Genomic DNA, 14,634 nt, shown 5'->3' with positions numbered 1-14,634 from the left:
TGGCTCGTTTGCATTGAACTCCAGAGAACATATGGGCCCAATTTGATCTTTGGCCCTACTTGGCTCATGAGCTTGCAAATCTAAGCATCAAATAGAATCACGAATAGAAGTGTAATTAGTATGTGATTATATCAACAAATGGTGCAAGGCCTGGGTCGAGCACGTGCACACGCACACACATTTGAGCTGTTCGGTGGACTACCAAGCCTAAATGAACCGAGCCAAACAAACACAACCAGTTGATACTCGACTCACTGGTCTCACCGAGCCAGCTCGTGTTCAATCAATGTCTTATCGAGCGGGACCAGCCGAACATGTTTGATTGAGTTCGATTCCCAGCCATGAGCATGTACTACGACCAGCGAAGCCAAGTTCCTTTCAATATGCAAACATTTTGGTGCGTAGTATCAAACAGCAAGGACAGCACGTTACCGACAGGACCCCACACCCAATTAGACATAATCGTCCAGTTGCTGCCTGCTCGCCTAGAAGCACGGAGAAAACGTGAACTTATTAAACAATGGTGTTCATGCCCACGAGTGTCGGTTGGTAGTGTATCGTATCGGCTCCTCACCGAAAAAATACCCGGGGTAATGAAGGATTTTATGATCGGCTGCTGTATTGATCGGATCGGCCTGAATCTGCCGATCCAGCCTGTATGTGCTCCTTTTTAAGTCAGAAGAAATATGTTGCAAAATTACTGATTCAGGTGGAAATGTGTTGGTCCGTACAATCCAGTTCGCAGTATCATGTAGGAAAACGATACGGATCCGGCACATACCCGTTTCCAGTTAGCAAGCTGTAGGAACGTCGTGAACATGGGTTTTGGAGGTGAATCGCCACTCCCCTCGCATACGATACAAAAAATTAGAGCAACAAGGAAAGTTCGTTTGGTTAAAGACCGCAGATCAAGAAGCAGGCCAGATATTTTTCGCGTTCAGCTTTTTTATAGTATTGTTACCGTATAGCATGGCAATCAGGACTGATTGGCGAGGGTCACTTTACTGATCATGCATTAAACGAATAAAAAGAAAACATAACGTTCTCCCAGCTCGATTTTCCCACAACTCACCTAACTCGACCACGAAATCCAATTTTGCTTCGAAAAATATCTGGCACATGCACATCTTTGAAAATGACATGTATCTTTCCTAACCGACAAGAAACTGAGGCCTCATTACACTATGATGAAGAAAGCAGGATTGAGGCCCCATTTCGACTACATTACAGCTTTTCCCTTACTACAGGTGGCAAGCAAGTAGAAGGAGATGCAAGTATTAATCATGCCATTATGTTGCTTGAGCTTTCTCACAGTACCATTCTTGTTAAAACTTGAACGTCGGAACTCAATCGAAAAGAATTCGCGAAGTTGCCTAAGATGTACCAATATCAGTTATTAATGATTATTGGCTGGGTCCTATAATATATCTCCAGTAGTTCAAGTCCCACCGTGGATAGAAGATTGCCCTTCCACTAATTAGCAGCTGGCAAATAGAATTGTGCTTGGAAGTAAACACCAAACATCATACCTAGGACAGCCAAAACTCTGGAACCAGATCCAACACATTTGCATGTTCATGAAGCAAAGCATGGGGACAGTAAGTGGCCTAAAACTTTAGTCATTCCATCCAACCGTGCTGAAAGATACATGCACAAGAGTTCGTCAAAGCCCGGTTGTGAGGCCAAAAAAAGAAAAAAAAAAAAAATCACTTCCAAAAATTCTCAATAGAAGCCAAAAGCCCAATCAAACTAAGGTCCAGAGAAGCAAGAAAGGAAAAGAAAGATAGACTAGAGGCAAACATAAATTTGCACACAAACCTAATGTGCAGCTAACTAGTCTTCTGCACCCTACCCCAATATACAGCGACAGTCATGGTACAGGCCCCAAGTCCTTGAAGTATTCATGCAGGAGCGCTTTGCGAGCAGTGATTCTCTTACTCGGTTCCAAGCAGAGCATTTTCTGCCAAAAAAAAAACGGCTTGTCAGATTTCTGTTTACTAAGAGTAAATGCAGATTCCTGGAAACAGTTGCTCCACTCCAGCAAATAACTAAAAAAAGAAAACATAAGGACCAACTTGAGTCTTTTGGACAGCAAATCTTTTAGAAATTACACAGGAGATGGCACGCCAAATGAGGCAAGCCTTGCAGCCGATTAGAAAACCTGTCAGACTCTTTTGCACTAGGGCAAATGGAAGAATTGAAGTGTCCAGATCACAAAGTAAATTAGGTTTTGTTGACAGCCATCCGAGGTGCCCTCTTGTCCTCCAATATAATCGTACAGGTATGCATTTTTATGTTATGCATGTGCGATCCTTGTAGCATGTAAAGTAAAAGTTGTATTCTGACAGACTAAATCAACCTCCCATCAGAGCCAAAATGTCTTGATCCAATATAATCATACAAGTAATTCATTTTATGTCTGCAATCTGCATGCATGTGGGGTGCTTGTACTGTAGTCTGTAGGTCAACTAAAAAATTGTATTTGATCAGACAACAAAATAGGCTTCTTTTCACTCCTAAAATCTTGATCTTGAACATGCGTGCAAGTGCATCTTCATGTGTACGTGCATATGGTATGCTTGTACTATATGCAAACTAGAAGTTGTATTTGCCACCAAATTAATGCCTTCGACATTGTGTCATTCTGGTTTCTCCTCACAGTCAGCATAGTGTAATGTTCACTAAAACAAACCTTAACACAAAACTTCTTCCAAGGAAATTATGCTTTAGGTCTGCAAACAAATATCCACTCAAGTAGGTTGGAAAGCATCAGACACAGATCAGCCAAATAACTCATAGAGTTGATCTGGATTGGACATAGTACAGACAAAAAAAGGAAATGCCTACATCATTTCACACATTAATCTCAAAATCAACACCGAAAGCTAAAGAACCCTCAAGCCTGAGTAGCAAATTTCATTGCTAAAAATTTAAACAAAAGCGAGAATATTTACCTTAAGAAGATCAACTCCGGAAGGTTCAAGACCAGGAACAACAGTTGCCAGATCCTACAGTTCGAAAAAAAAAAGGAAAAAGAGCAAAGAAAAAAGTTCAATAAAAGGACATGCAGAAGGAAAATGGATGCACGTGTGTGTGTGTGTGTGTGTGTGTGTGAGAGAGAGAGAGAGAGAGAGAGAGAGAAACACCTTGGGAGGCCACTTTGGAAATGCAGACTTGTAGTCAGGTAATGATGTCACACCAGGCCAGGTTTCTTCATTAGGGGTACCAAGCACTCTTGACAAGGGGAAAACAAACAGTCCTTTTAGCAAAAATGCCAGTACACATGCACATGCAGTAATGATTAAAGGTAACCAAACCTGAATATTTTAAAAAGCTCATCGATCTCAGAATCACCAGGAAACAGTGGACGTTGGTTCACCATCTCTGCAAAGATGCACCCCACAGACCAAACATCAACAGGTGTAGAGTATTGGCGTGAGCCAAGGAGGATTTCTGGTGCCCTGTACCACAAGGTTACAACCTGCAAGATCCATCTCGGACTATAGGCATCAAACAATGAATCGGAAAAGAAAAAAGGTATAAACAAAATCTCTGATCTATAATTTCAAAAAACAAAGAGTTTAACTCAACAAAAGAAATTTAGGTAGTACTGCAACTTAGATTTAACCTGAAACATTACATTCACATCTCTATCACCAGACATACCTCATGAGTGAATGGTCGAACAGGGATACCAAAAGCCCTTGCCAATCCAAAATCAGCCAGTTTTACAGCATTAGTACGTCGGTCTATTAGCAAATTTTGTGGCTTTAAATCCCTGTGGAGGATCCTATGGGAATGGCAATGTGCAATCCCACGAAGCATCTGATAAAGGAATGTCTGGATGGAAAAAACAAACACAAAATCAGAAACAGCAAGGAACACAAAAACCAGACTTAGACCACTTCAATGTTGGGTGCATCTATTCAATAATTATAGCATTTACAATCATCTACATGGACAAAGATAGACAAGTGCATGCGGCCATGCAAGTTTAGGTTTGACCAAGACGATGAATCAACAAAGCACAAGTCAATTTCATTTCCTCCATGTAGTTTCTTCCACAAGCCAACTTTAGACAAATAGTTAGTAACTGCTCCTCAGATGGCCCATATTATGCCCCATCCCACTTATATATCAATAGTCATTAATGAACTCTCGTTTTCATTGTAGTAGAAGAACATGCAATGCCTTTTTCATGAAGAAATGTAATTTTTATTTGTCCGATGAACATGGAAACTGACAATCTATTCAAGCATTGGAAAAAGGGATTTTAGGATGCACAGTGATGCCGTATATGACAATATCCTGTTCATATTAATATGATATTTCATAATATCATGAATCCATAGCGTGTGCTGAAAATGGATATGAGTGAGCACAACTTGTATAAAAGAGAAAAACTATCAATAAATCACCCCCTATTGACAGATGGGAGCACGGGGAAATAATTAATCACTTTGATGTCATGTACCACCCCCAAGTTCTGTCGCTGCATTCTAAGGATTTAATCAGATGAACTCTTCTATTTACACAAAACTTTACAAACTCAATTCGCTAGATGTATATTTTCAAATTATAGGCTTCACAATGAAGAAGGCCACCTATTAGTTATAATGAAAAATGTGAATCATCCAATAAAGAAATAAAGCAGTGAGGTCAGATAAAGATGTTTATGTGAAAATAATTGAATGACGAACAAATAAGCCATCCATGTGTCTCTCGACTTTATCTATTTCCACATTATCATAAACTGGGCATTAGAATTGATGAGAAGGCTGAGAAGATGGCATGCTGAATCATAATCCACCTTCTCGTAGACCTATAAGCAAAAGCCAGTACTATGGTAATGACAAAATTGGCCTGACTGACATCTCAAACTATGGAGTTACTGCTGCTTTTGGATTCAGTTCAATGGGGGAAAAAGAACTGCTAGTTCCCATACTCGAAGCACAAATAACAGCAGGAAGAGTCAACATGTCCTTATGGTGCATAAGTCAACAGCTAGTGAGTCCAACTTCATTGTGAACAATCAAAAAACAGTTTGAAATGCAGGATATAAGGGAAGGGAAAAGCAAGGTAACTAGGCTTTCTAAATTTGACCGTGGATGGACCAGAAGATACAAAGCTTGCTAGTTCAACCTGCAGTTAAAATGAACTGAATTAACCCAAACAAGCTTGGAGTCGATTACCCTGAAAGGTATCAACTTGCCCTAGTCCTGCAATATTAAAAAAAAAATAGCAAAATACATCTTTGCTCAAATGGCCACTATAGGGCTCAACATTTGAATCTGTATGAATTGTAGAACAAAGTTAAGAAGAAAGAAAATATTATCCGCATCATGTGTGAAATGCAGATGGAGTTTGGAGTTGGTTAAAAAAATATACGAGTAAAAGGGTGCATAGTTCATTGCAAGCAAATTTAAATTTGATAAAGAAAGAAAACTAATGGATCCTTAAAGGTTATAAAATCATCCAACTTTCCACCACATTCAGATACATTACCCAGGAAGGAAAGGTCTCACCTACTTTTATCAAACGAGGATCCTTAGAAAATTCAGGGCAGGAGTCCATGTGCTTCTTAAGATCAAGGTCAAGATACTCAAAAACTAAGTACAAGCGCTTGTCACTGTGCACAACATCATGCAACCTGAAATCCAAAATAATGCTGTCATTGGAAAGGTCTGCAAGCAAAACAGCAGCATTCACCTCACAGAGCAACAGAAGAAATACATCAAAAACTATAAGAGCAGAAAGAGATTCATAACTTGGCACTTTTATGGATATACGAACCATGAAACTTTTTATAGTGTAATAAAAAAGAAAAATGGAATCAGAAGAGCGTCAAGATATTTCACAAAGGGAAACAAGTAGTTTGTCAATGATGGCTACAGGGCTGACTGTGAGGACAAAGTATGAAAGGCACAATTTCAATAAACTGGAAGCAAGTTTGTAGAAGACAGGAAACTATATGTATGACATAAACGGAATGTGTGGCCTCTCAAGAATAAAAACTGCTTCCCATCCTTGAAAGCAATTATTTACTACATTAGAGAACAGAGAGCAACATTTGTTGAATTTTCAATATTAAACATTTGCAATACAAGATTGCAGTCCATGCCATGACTTAGGAAGGAATAAAACCACAAGGTAATTACTGAATATTTGTTCATTGAGAAAAAACATGATCAATGACAAAATTAAACAGAATTAGAAAATCACGAACAAGAAAAGTACAAGTATATTCAGCATCAACACTGAATCAACAAAGAGAATGCCTAAACAGAGTGTGACAACTTGACAATATTCACGTGCTCCATCTCCTTGAGAAGGGAAATCTCCCGTATTGCAGTGCTTGGGACACCTTCGTCTTCCTGCTCAAGACGGATCTTCTTAAGGGCAATTGTTTCATTAGTCGCACGGTCCCGAGCCTTGTACACGACACCATACGTCCCCTCCCCAATCTTCTCAACTTTCTCGTACTACCAAAATGAATAACAACAAAAATTATTAGTATAAAGATCACGACAGAAAACTCGTATCTTCTTTGAATAAAAACCATTGACTCAAGCATGCCCATCAAAACCATTCTAATCTTACAAAAAAGAGCAAAATAATTTATCAGAAGAAAACACTAACCTGGTCCATCAAGTCAAGACACACTCAGGCCTCCGGAAATCCAAACCTAATGCCAGAAAAAAAAAAAAAATCCACACCGTTAAGTCATAAGAGCCAACAACGAAAAACCAATGTATGACATTATGTAAACACTGCGTGACGGAGTTCACAAACACGAATATAAACGATCTGCATATATAAACACAAAATACAAAGCCACTGTGATTTGCTAATAAAAATATAACGCAGACATCCATCATAGAACATGAGAAAAGAACGAAAACAAAATGAACAATGATTGAAACTGGCAAAACAGAACAAAAGACGATGAATTTTTAGATTAAAAAAACAAACTAATTCCTCCGCAGGAAAAAATGCAGACGGATAAAAAGCGCTAGGAGTTCTACGAACTTCGATAACACCCTGGAATTCTGACGCTACTTGAACAAATGAAATAGAAACACAGAAACAAGAATAAAAGCCAAGAAATGAAGCCAGAAACAACAAACTATCCATCATCAGAAAAGAAAAGTCAACAAGTTCAGCCGCACTAGGATCTCAGCCGATTCCCGATTGAAACCTCCACCGATCAACAATCCAACACACAATGCACGCCAATACCTCACTAATTAGAGCTCAACAAAGCCAACATCTGCAAGAACCACAGACAGCAACCCAAACGGAACCGCGAAACCTAAAGCGGACCCGGCCGATCATCACTACGACCGCTACAAGAAGCCGCCAGCGCCTCCCAGCCTCAGAAGCAAAACCGAAGCCGTAGATCGCTTGGAACCGGGCCAAAAACAATCAAAATAGGGGGCGACGGCGAAAGCATTCCGCGGAAACGAGAGAGCAGATTCTACACCAGACAAAGCATAGAAACGAAGACGAGATCGACAGAGACGGAGAAGGAAGAGTGATCGGAAGTCACCTTCGGACACAACACTCCCGTCGGCGAACCTCAGCCGCTCGTCCGCGGCTGTATTCCGGCGGGTCTGCCACGCTCAGAGCGTTGATGTCTAGTGGTGGCCAGAGAGCAAGCGACAGAGAGAGAGAGCAAGAAAGAGAGAGAGAGAGAGAGAGAGATGAAAGGGACGGAATTTATAGGGGGGAGGGAGAACGTGTAAGACGCAGTTCTTAAACCGTTCCCCGCTAATTTTTTTTCCTTCGGCCCTCCGTTCCCTCGAAATTTTGACTAAAGAAGAGTCGCCACTCCGTGGGAGAGAGTCCACTGAAGTGACAGTGCGGTCGTGTACTTGGACCAACTACACTCCCACTGGGAGCTGATACCATGGCCTTCGCCTCCACATCTTGTTGCGTGAGGCCGACCGCCCGGTCGGTGAAGATGATTTTTATTGTAAGGTATCTTTTTCTTCTTTTTCTGCCTCATTCATTATTGGACTTTGTCCTCCCTAAAGCTCCACATTGGTCTTCTTCTTTTTTTATTACTTTACAAAAAACTAGGAATTTAGTTTATTGAGAAATTAGCGAATAAAGGAAAAAAGTGCAACAAGAGCAGTCCGAATTTGTGATCCAAATCCTGTTTGGCTACCATTGGAAAGCCCTGATCTTCCCAGTATTTTGGTTTCTAAGATTTTGGACGTCTGTTTTACCCACTAAAAAGCTCGCTTTTGGAGCTTAATATAATGTTAACAAAAACACCACACATAAATTTGAAATTATCTCCCAGGCAGCTAAATATTTAAAATCTATTCCTAAAAGGATCATAAATCTTCGATAAAAGCACCAAAAATGTCCGAACATGGTACTAACCAGAGACTTTTAGTGATGGAATCTGAATTTAGCGTGATTGATTGGTTGGAACAGGAATTCATGAAAAGAAATGAAATTGCCCTAGTGGTGGAATGATGGATGGCAGGAACATAGAGACACTCTAAATCTAAAACAAAAAAACTATTCACTTTCGTAAGCATTTATTTACTTGGAATCTGGATGGAGTGGTGGAAGAAGTAAGAAAATATGAACTCACTACCAATAAAGGTAACCATATGGAAAGCAGAAAACCTTGCAGGCATCAAATGGCTTTTGAGATGCATGATGACCCTATTGATTCGAGTTATATAGGACGATAATAGGTTGCATGTGTGTGTTGTAATGCATTATATATATATATGTATATATATATTGCATTACAATAGCTTTTTAAAAGGTAACTTTTCATAGGATACTTTTCCACCCATTTATAGAAGAATATTGCAACGACCTACGATAATTATACATATTTTTAGTCATGTAATTCAGACGACCTAAAAAGCATTGCTAAAGTATCCGTCACTGAACCTGTAAGGCTTAACAAGAAAACGTCAGGTTCACCCCTACAAGTCAAACGTGCTTCTTCACAAATGTTTTTATTAAAGTGCATTTTTAATGATATTGGCATTGATGGTTTACATTTATAGATTTAAGTACCATTCCTTATTGTAAATATATATTTAAAGTATACATGCACATGTCTTTTTAAAATATTTTGAAAAAACTTCCTCATGGGCTTCAAACCTGCGCCGGCGAGCCTTTGTATGGTTGGTTTGGCTCTTTGGGTTTTTAACACTTGGATTGATAAGATAAAGCGACGTGGTTTTGCCTCCTAGTCGCTCAAAAAAAATGTGAAAAAATAATAGTTCAAATTGCTTCAAAAATTGGGTGATGGAAATTTTTCAAATTTTTTATGGAAAGAATCCAATGCAGATACGTATAGTCCAATTAATATTAAGCAAAAAGCACGTTTAACTATGCATGTATTATATGTAAATGTATTATTAAATATTATTTCTAAAATTCATTTTCCTCTTCTAGTTTTTTGTGTGAAAAAACAAATCGAGGAAATTTTGTGGACTTAAATTTGAAACAACTGGACCTGTCTAGGGTGTCAGCGGTGGCGTATGGCCAAGGAGTGACAGATGGCTGCACCCAAGCTCCGTGAGTGCCTTCCTCACCTCCTCACTCGGCTTCCGAATCGCAATAACGATAACCGAAGAGGGGAGAAATTGGTCAGCAAATAAAAAGACCTGAATGCCCTAGATTCTCGTTTGTCCGGACTTCTGGGTCAGGTTGCAGATTCCAACCACTTTTTAGTTGGGAACAGATATTAGACGGTTCGGGTCAAGCATGACCCGAATTTATGCAGTGGACACGGACTCCGGATTAGAGATCCATCTTGGAACGTAGCCTTTCTTCGGCTTGTGAAGAAATATCTCAATAGGATTTGGATATCGCACCAGATCCGGTTTAGTATCAGCGTTGATTTTTTGGTCATGTATTCTTGTTAGTTGAGTAAGTAGATTCTGGATCTCTACTATTTTGTTGGCACAGAATTTTGCATTTATAAAAAAAAAAAATTGCTTGAATCGGGCATATTGAATAAAGATCCATATCCAAAGAGGAAGGAGATGATTGGCATTATCGGCAATGTCGGCGGGCATTTCGGACCGACTGTTGTAACGGCGACCACCCCGTCCAGTACCACCGAATCATTTGATTCATTTTGGGACAACGTTTCTGGGGGTTGCTCCCAAAAAGAGCAACCACTAAATCTCGTCCATCTGTAAATTAGCCCCGAGCGTCGCTCAATATTACCTGCTTGTCCGCAACCCCTCGGCTTGGCTCCACTTAGGAATAGGGCTGGTTACTGGGCCGAGCCGCCGGGGTAATACGAGGCACGATTCGGACAGTTAATTTTAGGTTAAATTCAGTTCATACTCCACTCAAGTCACCGTGCAATAAGTATCGCTGCTCATCCAATGTTAAATTCAACTCATATTTATTCTTTTTAAAATCTATATCTTTTTTATGATTTAATTCCAAACAATTCATTTAAATCTTACAAATTTAATAAAATGCAAGTAAGTTCAATTGTGGGGTTAGGTTTTATCTTTCCACTTGACCCAGCTTAAGTGAGGCTCCTCACCTCATGCTTCAGCCCAACCCGGCCCATTTAGTAAATGGGACCAGCGAGATAGGTTCAGTTCAAATTCTTCGATGCAAGCTCAACCTGATCCCCAGCCTTAATTACGAGCATAATAGTTGTGAATGGGTCTGGGTCTGAGTCTGGTGTGGGATGCCCAAAAACATTGGAGCTTGGTTAAGATGGATTTTGAGATAATAGAAAATGACAAATTAGATCTAATTTCCCATAATATGAAATGATTCAATTGAATTCCAAACTAAATCCATCCCATTTGCAACCGTAATGAACTCCCCAAAAAAAAATTGTTTAGAAGGTCTCTATATATTTGGGAGGGTGAGCTAAAGGAAAAGCTTTGAAGACAAATAGTTAGATGTTTAGAATATGTGCTTCATATTTCGTGAGGTTCCATAATTTTACGCAAGAAATGGTTCAAAGATGCTCATCTCACGAAATGACAAGGCCACCAAGGTGGTTTTGCTCACCCAAAATTATGAAAGTTGTGGTAAATCTTAACTAATTGGCGGTTTATATTTCTTATATCTAGTTAGAGGGTACGCTTTAAATGATTATTTTTGACCCTCATTGCATGTGAGTTCCCATAATCAATTATCAATAGGTAGTCAGACTAATGATGCGGTGTAAGGTCAGTCGCTAGTTCGATTCTCACAGACACTACTTTCCTAAACTTCAAGGAATTAGTATACAACAATTAGTTGACGGGCTTCCCGCTCATCACATAGGTCCCCAAACAACTTTACTCTCTGAAAGCAAGGGAAAAAGAGGAGGGGCTTCTCTCCCAGTTGTTTTTTGTTCCCCTCAAGAAGAGGGTTGAATAAACCAGCTCACCCTTGGTTTAAGCGCATACATGTGGCTTGATTTCAACTCCACCTGGAAATGTGATCATAATTTGATATGATATAGTAAGATATGGTTCATAGACCATTAATTTAAGATTCCTTAGCCTGACACTCCAGCTACCCTGAGCTCGACATAAATTAATAGAAAAAAAAAGTAAAAGGTAGACGGACAAAGAAACAAAATAGAACAAACCAAATCTTTTATATTGTTTAGATGTACTCCTAGAAGCCTAAAGTATACAAAAAAATTCGTCCATTAATCCAAGTGTGATCATGTAGGGGACTAATCTTTGATAGACCCAGATCCACTAAAATGCAGTACAGTTTTTGGATCTCTTTGGGTAAAAAATATGGATTTTTGGGTCTCGTGATGGATGCGATGAGTACTTCTCATATGGATTTGGATCAGGTTTACTTACAACTCTGCTCCAATTAGCAATTTAACCCCATATTCTTCATCAATACGATATGATCCTCTACCCATCTCATTACATGCCTATTGCTGTTTTTTGGGTGTTTATGTGTCAAAAAGTTACACGGGAACACGACATGACATGACAAGTCTCGAATGATCCATTTTTCCTTTATAAAATTTTTGGCATATCCCAACATTTTTTTTACAACATTTCAATAAAATACGTTATTTTATAAGACAAAAAATCATTTTTTTATTAAAGTGAAGAAAATAATATAAAATGCATCTCAGCTACGTCCGGTCATTGCCTAAAAAAATTGCCAGTATGGTTAGCACATTGCTTTCCTATCCATCTAGTTTGTTTGGACGTGCATACTTGCCTACAAATATGGACTAAGTTTGAAATATATAATATGTTTAGCACGTACATCCTAGTTAATTAAATCCACATAGACAACTATTTACACACAGATAGATACCGATCGATTTGCTTTTATTGCCCATAAGCTGATCTATTCCACGAGGTATAGAAGCAAACCAGCACCCTAAATTAGTTAGTTTATTGAGATGTAATTTCATTAATCCATGACAAGATCTTCGTAAACTGTCTTATTATGACTGCGCGTGCTATGAAATGCAATATTTTTTGTCTTTTAACCGCTTTATGAGGAACTCTGGTCCTATAAAGAGGTTGTACTACTTGAACCGAGTAGATCGAGTACCTTCCACTCCAAGCAAAGCATATAATGTGCATTTTGGTTTTAGTGACCATTGTTGTGCCAACCCCAATATGCAATGTTTTCATGAAGGGAAGGGTGTTCAAGTACTCAATTTGTGTGACATTTAATTATGAGAAATTTTATTTCATAGAAAGATTTTGGAGTCCGATAAATGATCAGTTGTCCTGATTCCTATTCTTTTTAAAACTAAAATCAAAGCTGTTAAGAGACTAGGATCCGCCAAGCTAGCTGCTGGAGCTAGGTGTAGGCATTGAACAAGCGTATTGTAAGGAGGTGAATTGTAACATCCTCATTATCAGAAAATTTAGTCCGATATTGAAAAAATTAAACTTTCACTACTATACAATATAGGCGCCCCCAAGATGCCAACCCTTTTAAAATAAAGAAAGTGCAATAGTTACTTAACATTAAATACTGATAATCACGAAAAGGAAGAAAACAATGACAAGAAAGTTGGTTTTTAGGAATGCATAAGGAAACATTTTCTTAAAAGGTTTTAGAAAAAAAAAATCCCAGTGTGGATCTACCCTCCTCCGTCTTGGTTCTATTAGGGAATTCCAAACAATACAGACAGAATTACATACATTGAATGTGTGCATGCATGTAGCCACATATATATGTATTATATGCCATACTTTAAAAAAAAAAAAAAGCGTTGCTTTTCACGTTCTTGCAAATGCAGAACCACTTTTGGACGTCTGTTCATTCTTATCATATTTTTGTCTTTTCCGTATGACTAACCGTGGAAGCACTGCTTATCAGGGCTCCACTTGTTATACGTAAGGCCAAGTTAAAATAGTCACCAAGCTCATGGAATAATATTGAAACTGCTTAGCAGACATTGGAGACTCAAGCGTTCTACCAATTGCTATGTATTTGATTGGGACAAATGGAACGTCACGTAAGACATTCCGTCCCAAAATGTCTGGAAAAAATGAATCGATCTTTTGGGATATGGTAGGGAGTGGTACAATCGATGAAAGAAGTACCACCCACATGAATTAAACTGACAATCGAGATCCAAAGAAGTACCACCCACATGAATTAAACTGATAATCGAATACCAACCTAACTAGTTATACTACACCCCTCAAAAAAACTGTATCCCGAAAATTTGTGAATCAACAAAAGGTTTATTATATTCAAACATGTAGAAACTGTGTGGCACGATGAATTGAATTGTTTTTCCGCCAATTTGAGTCCAACTGCCAAGTCAGGCTGGTTTTTTGTTATCACTAACCCAAACACGCCTTTAAGGATATATGCTCACGAAATGGTTTTAGGATTTTGATTTTCTTCTTCTTTAACTATATCGGATTCGACTGGATCTGTTCCTGATTTACCACGCAAATAAGTTGTCCAAATCTGAACCCGCTAGGTCCCCAATAAATGCATCAATACCTGCTTTTTAGAACTCAATTCCCACCCAAACGTGGAAAATAAGAGTATATCATGGGAAACGCGACCAGAAACTCTGCCTTTCTCATTGCAATGGAAGACAGACCAACTTCATGAACTATTAAAGCCTTCCTGCTCCCACATCGCATGAGTTTCGTTTGAAGTTTTAGATATGAAAGTTGGTAAACTTCATATCCAAAATCGTTCGTGTTATATATGGTTTTGAGATTTTCTTTCTTTGGGGCTGTACCGTGGGAACACCATCTTAAATTTGTGCTTATGAATTTTGGATCTCACCGGAGATCCACTAATATCCAAAACAAAGAAGTTCCTCCAATTTTATTTGAACCAACAACAGTTTCGGTTCTAGGAAAATGACATGGCTAGGTCCAAACAACTATCATGCTTATTGGATTGGGAGTTGAGCAAGCTCAGCCGACCTTGACCAGCCGGTGGACCCTTTGACCAAGACCATCCCTAAAATCTTTTGGGTCAACAAACTCTTTTTTTTTTTTTTTTTTTGGGTAGTGGATGTGAGACCTCGGAATCTACTTTTAGGAGTGAACAACAAATAATGCATTGGGCTAAGTGTTTGTTTCCTGGCTTCTTTCAGACTGGTTGATTGGGTTCAATTTCCAAGCAATATTGAATGAAGTACTTCACCAACTTCCATATCTTTGG

At 38.9% G+C, this 14,634-nt stretch overlaps 1 protein-coding gene across 1 annotated transcript; it reads right to left on the bottom strand.

The window, feature by feature from the left end:
• Positions 1–1,603: 1,603 nt before the first annotated feature.
• On the bottom strand, positions 1,604–7,722 carry LOC116255180 (cell division control protein 2 homolog A). Its single transcript, XM_031630962.2, has 9 exons — positions 7,550–7,722; positions 6,640–6,685; positions 6,298–6,482; positions 5,530–5,650; positions 3,667–3,840; positions 3,318–3,481; positions 3,147–3,234; positions 2,955–3,008; positions 1,604–1,960 (listed from the first exon to the last, which is right to left on the bottom strand). Exons 2-9 carry the CDS (start codon positions 6,646–6,648, stop codon positions 1,871–1,873), a joined length of 885 nt encoding a protein of 294 aa, XP_031486822.1. The 5' UTR covers positions 6,649–6,685; positions 7,550–7,722; the 3' UTR covers positions 1,604–1,870.
• Between the last annotated feature and the right edge of the window lie 6,912 nt (positions 7,723–14,634).

This window comes from Nymphaea colorata, chromosome 5, assembly GCF_008831285.2.
Source record: "Nymphaea colorata isolate Beijing-Zhang1983 chromosome 5, ASM883128v2, whole genome shotgun sequence".
In the NCBI taxonomy this organism is placed as follows: Eukaryota; Viridiplantae; Streptophyta; class Magnoliopsida; order Nymphaeales; family Nymphaeaceae; genus Nymphaea; species Nymphaea colorata.
This window is presented reverse-complemented; position numbering and strand designations above follow the sequence as displayed.

What these genes read in the sequence shown, in the direction of transcription:
- LOC116255180 (XM_031630962.2), bottom strand. An exon ending in TTCGACCATTCACTCATGAG is followed by an intron (nt 3,482 to 3,666) that starts GTATGTCTGGTG and finishes TGGATCTTGCAG; the next exon opens with GTTGTAACCTTGTGGTACAG. An exon ending in CCGGAGTTGATCTTCTTAAG is followed by an intron (nt 1,961 to 2,954) that starts GTAAATATTCTC and finishes TTTTTTTGGCAG; the next exon opens with AAAATGCTCTGCTTGGAACC.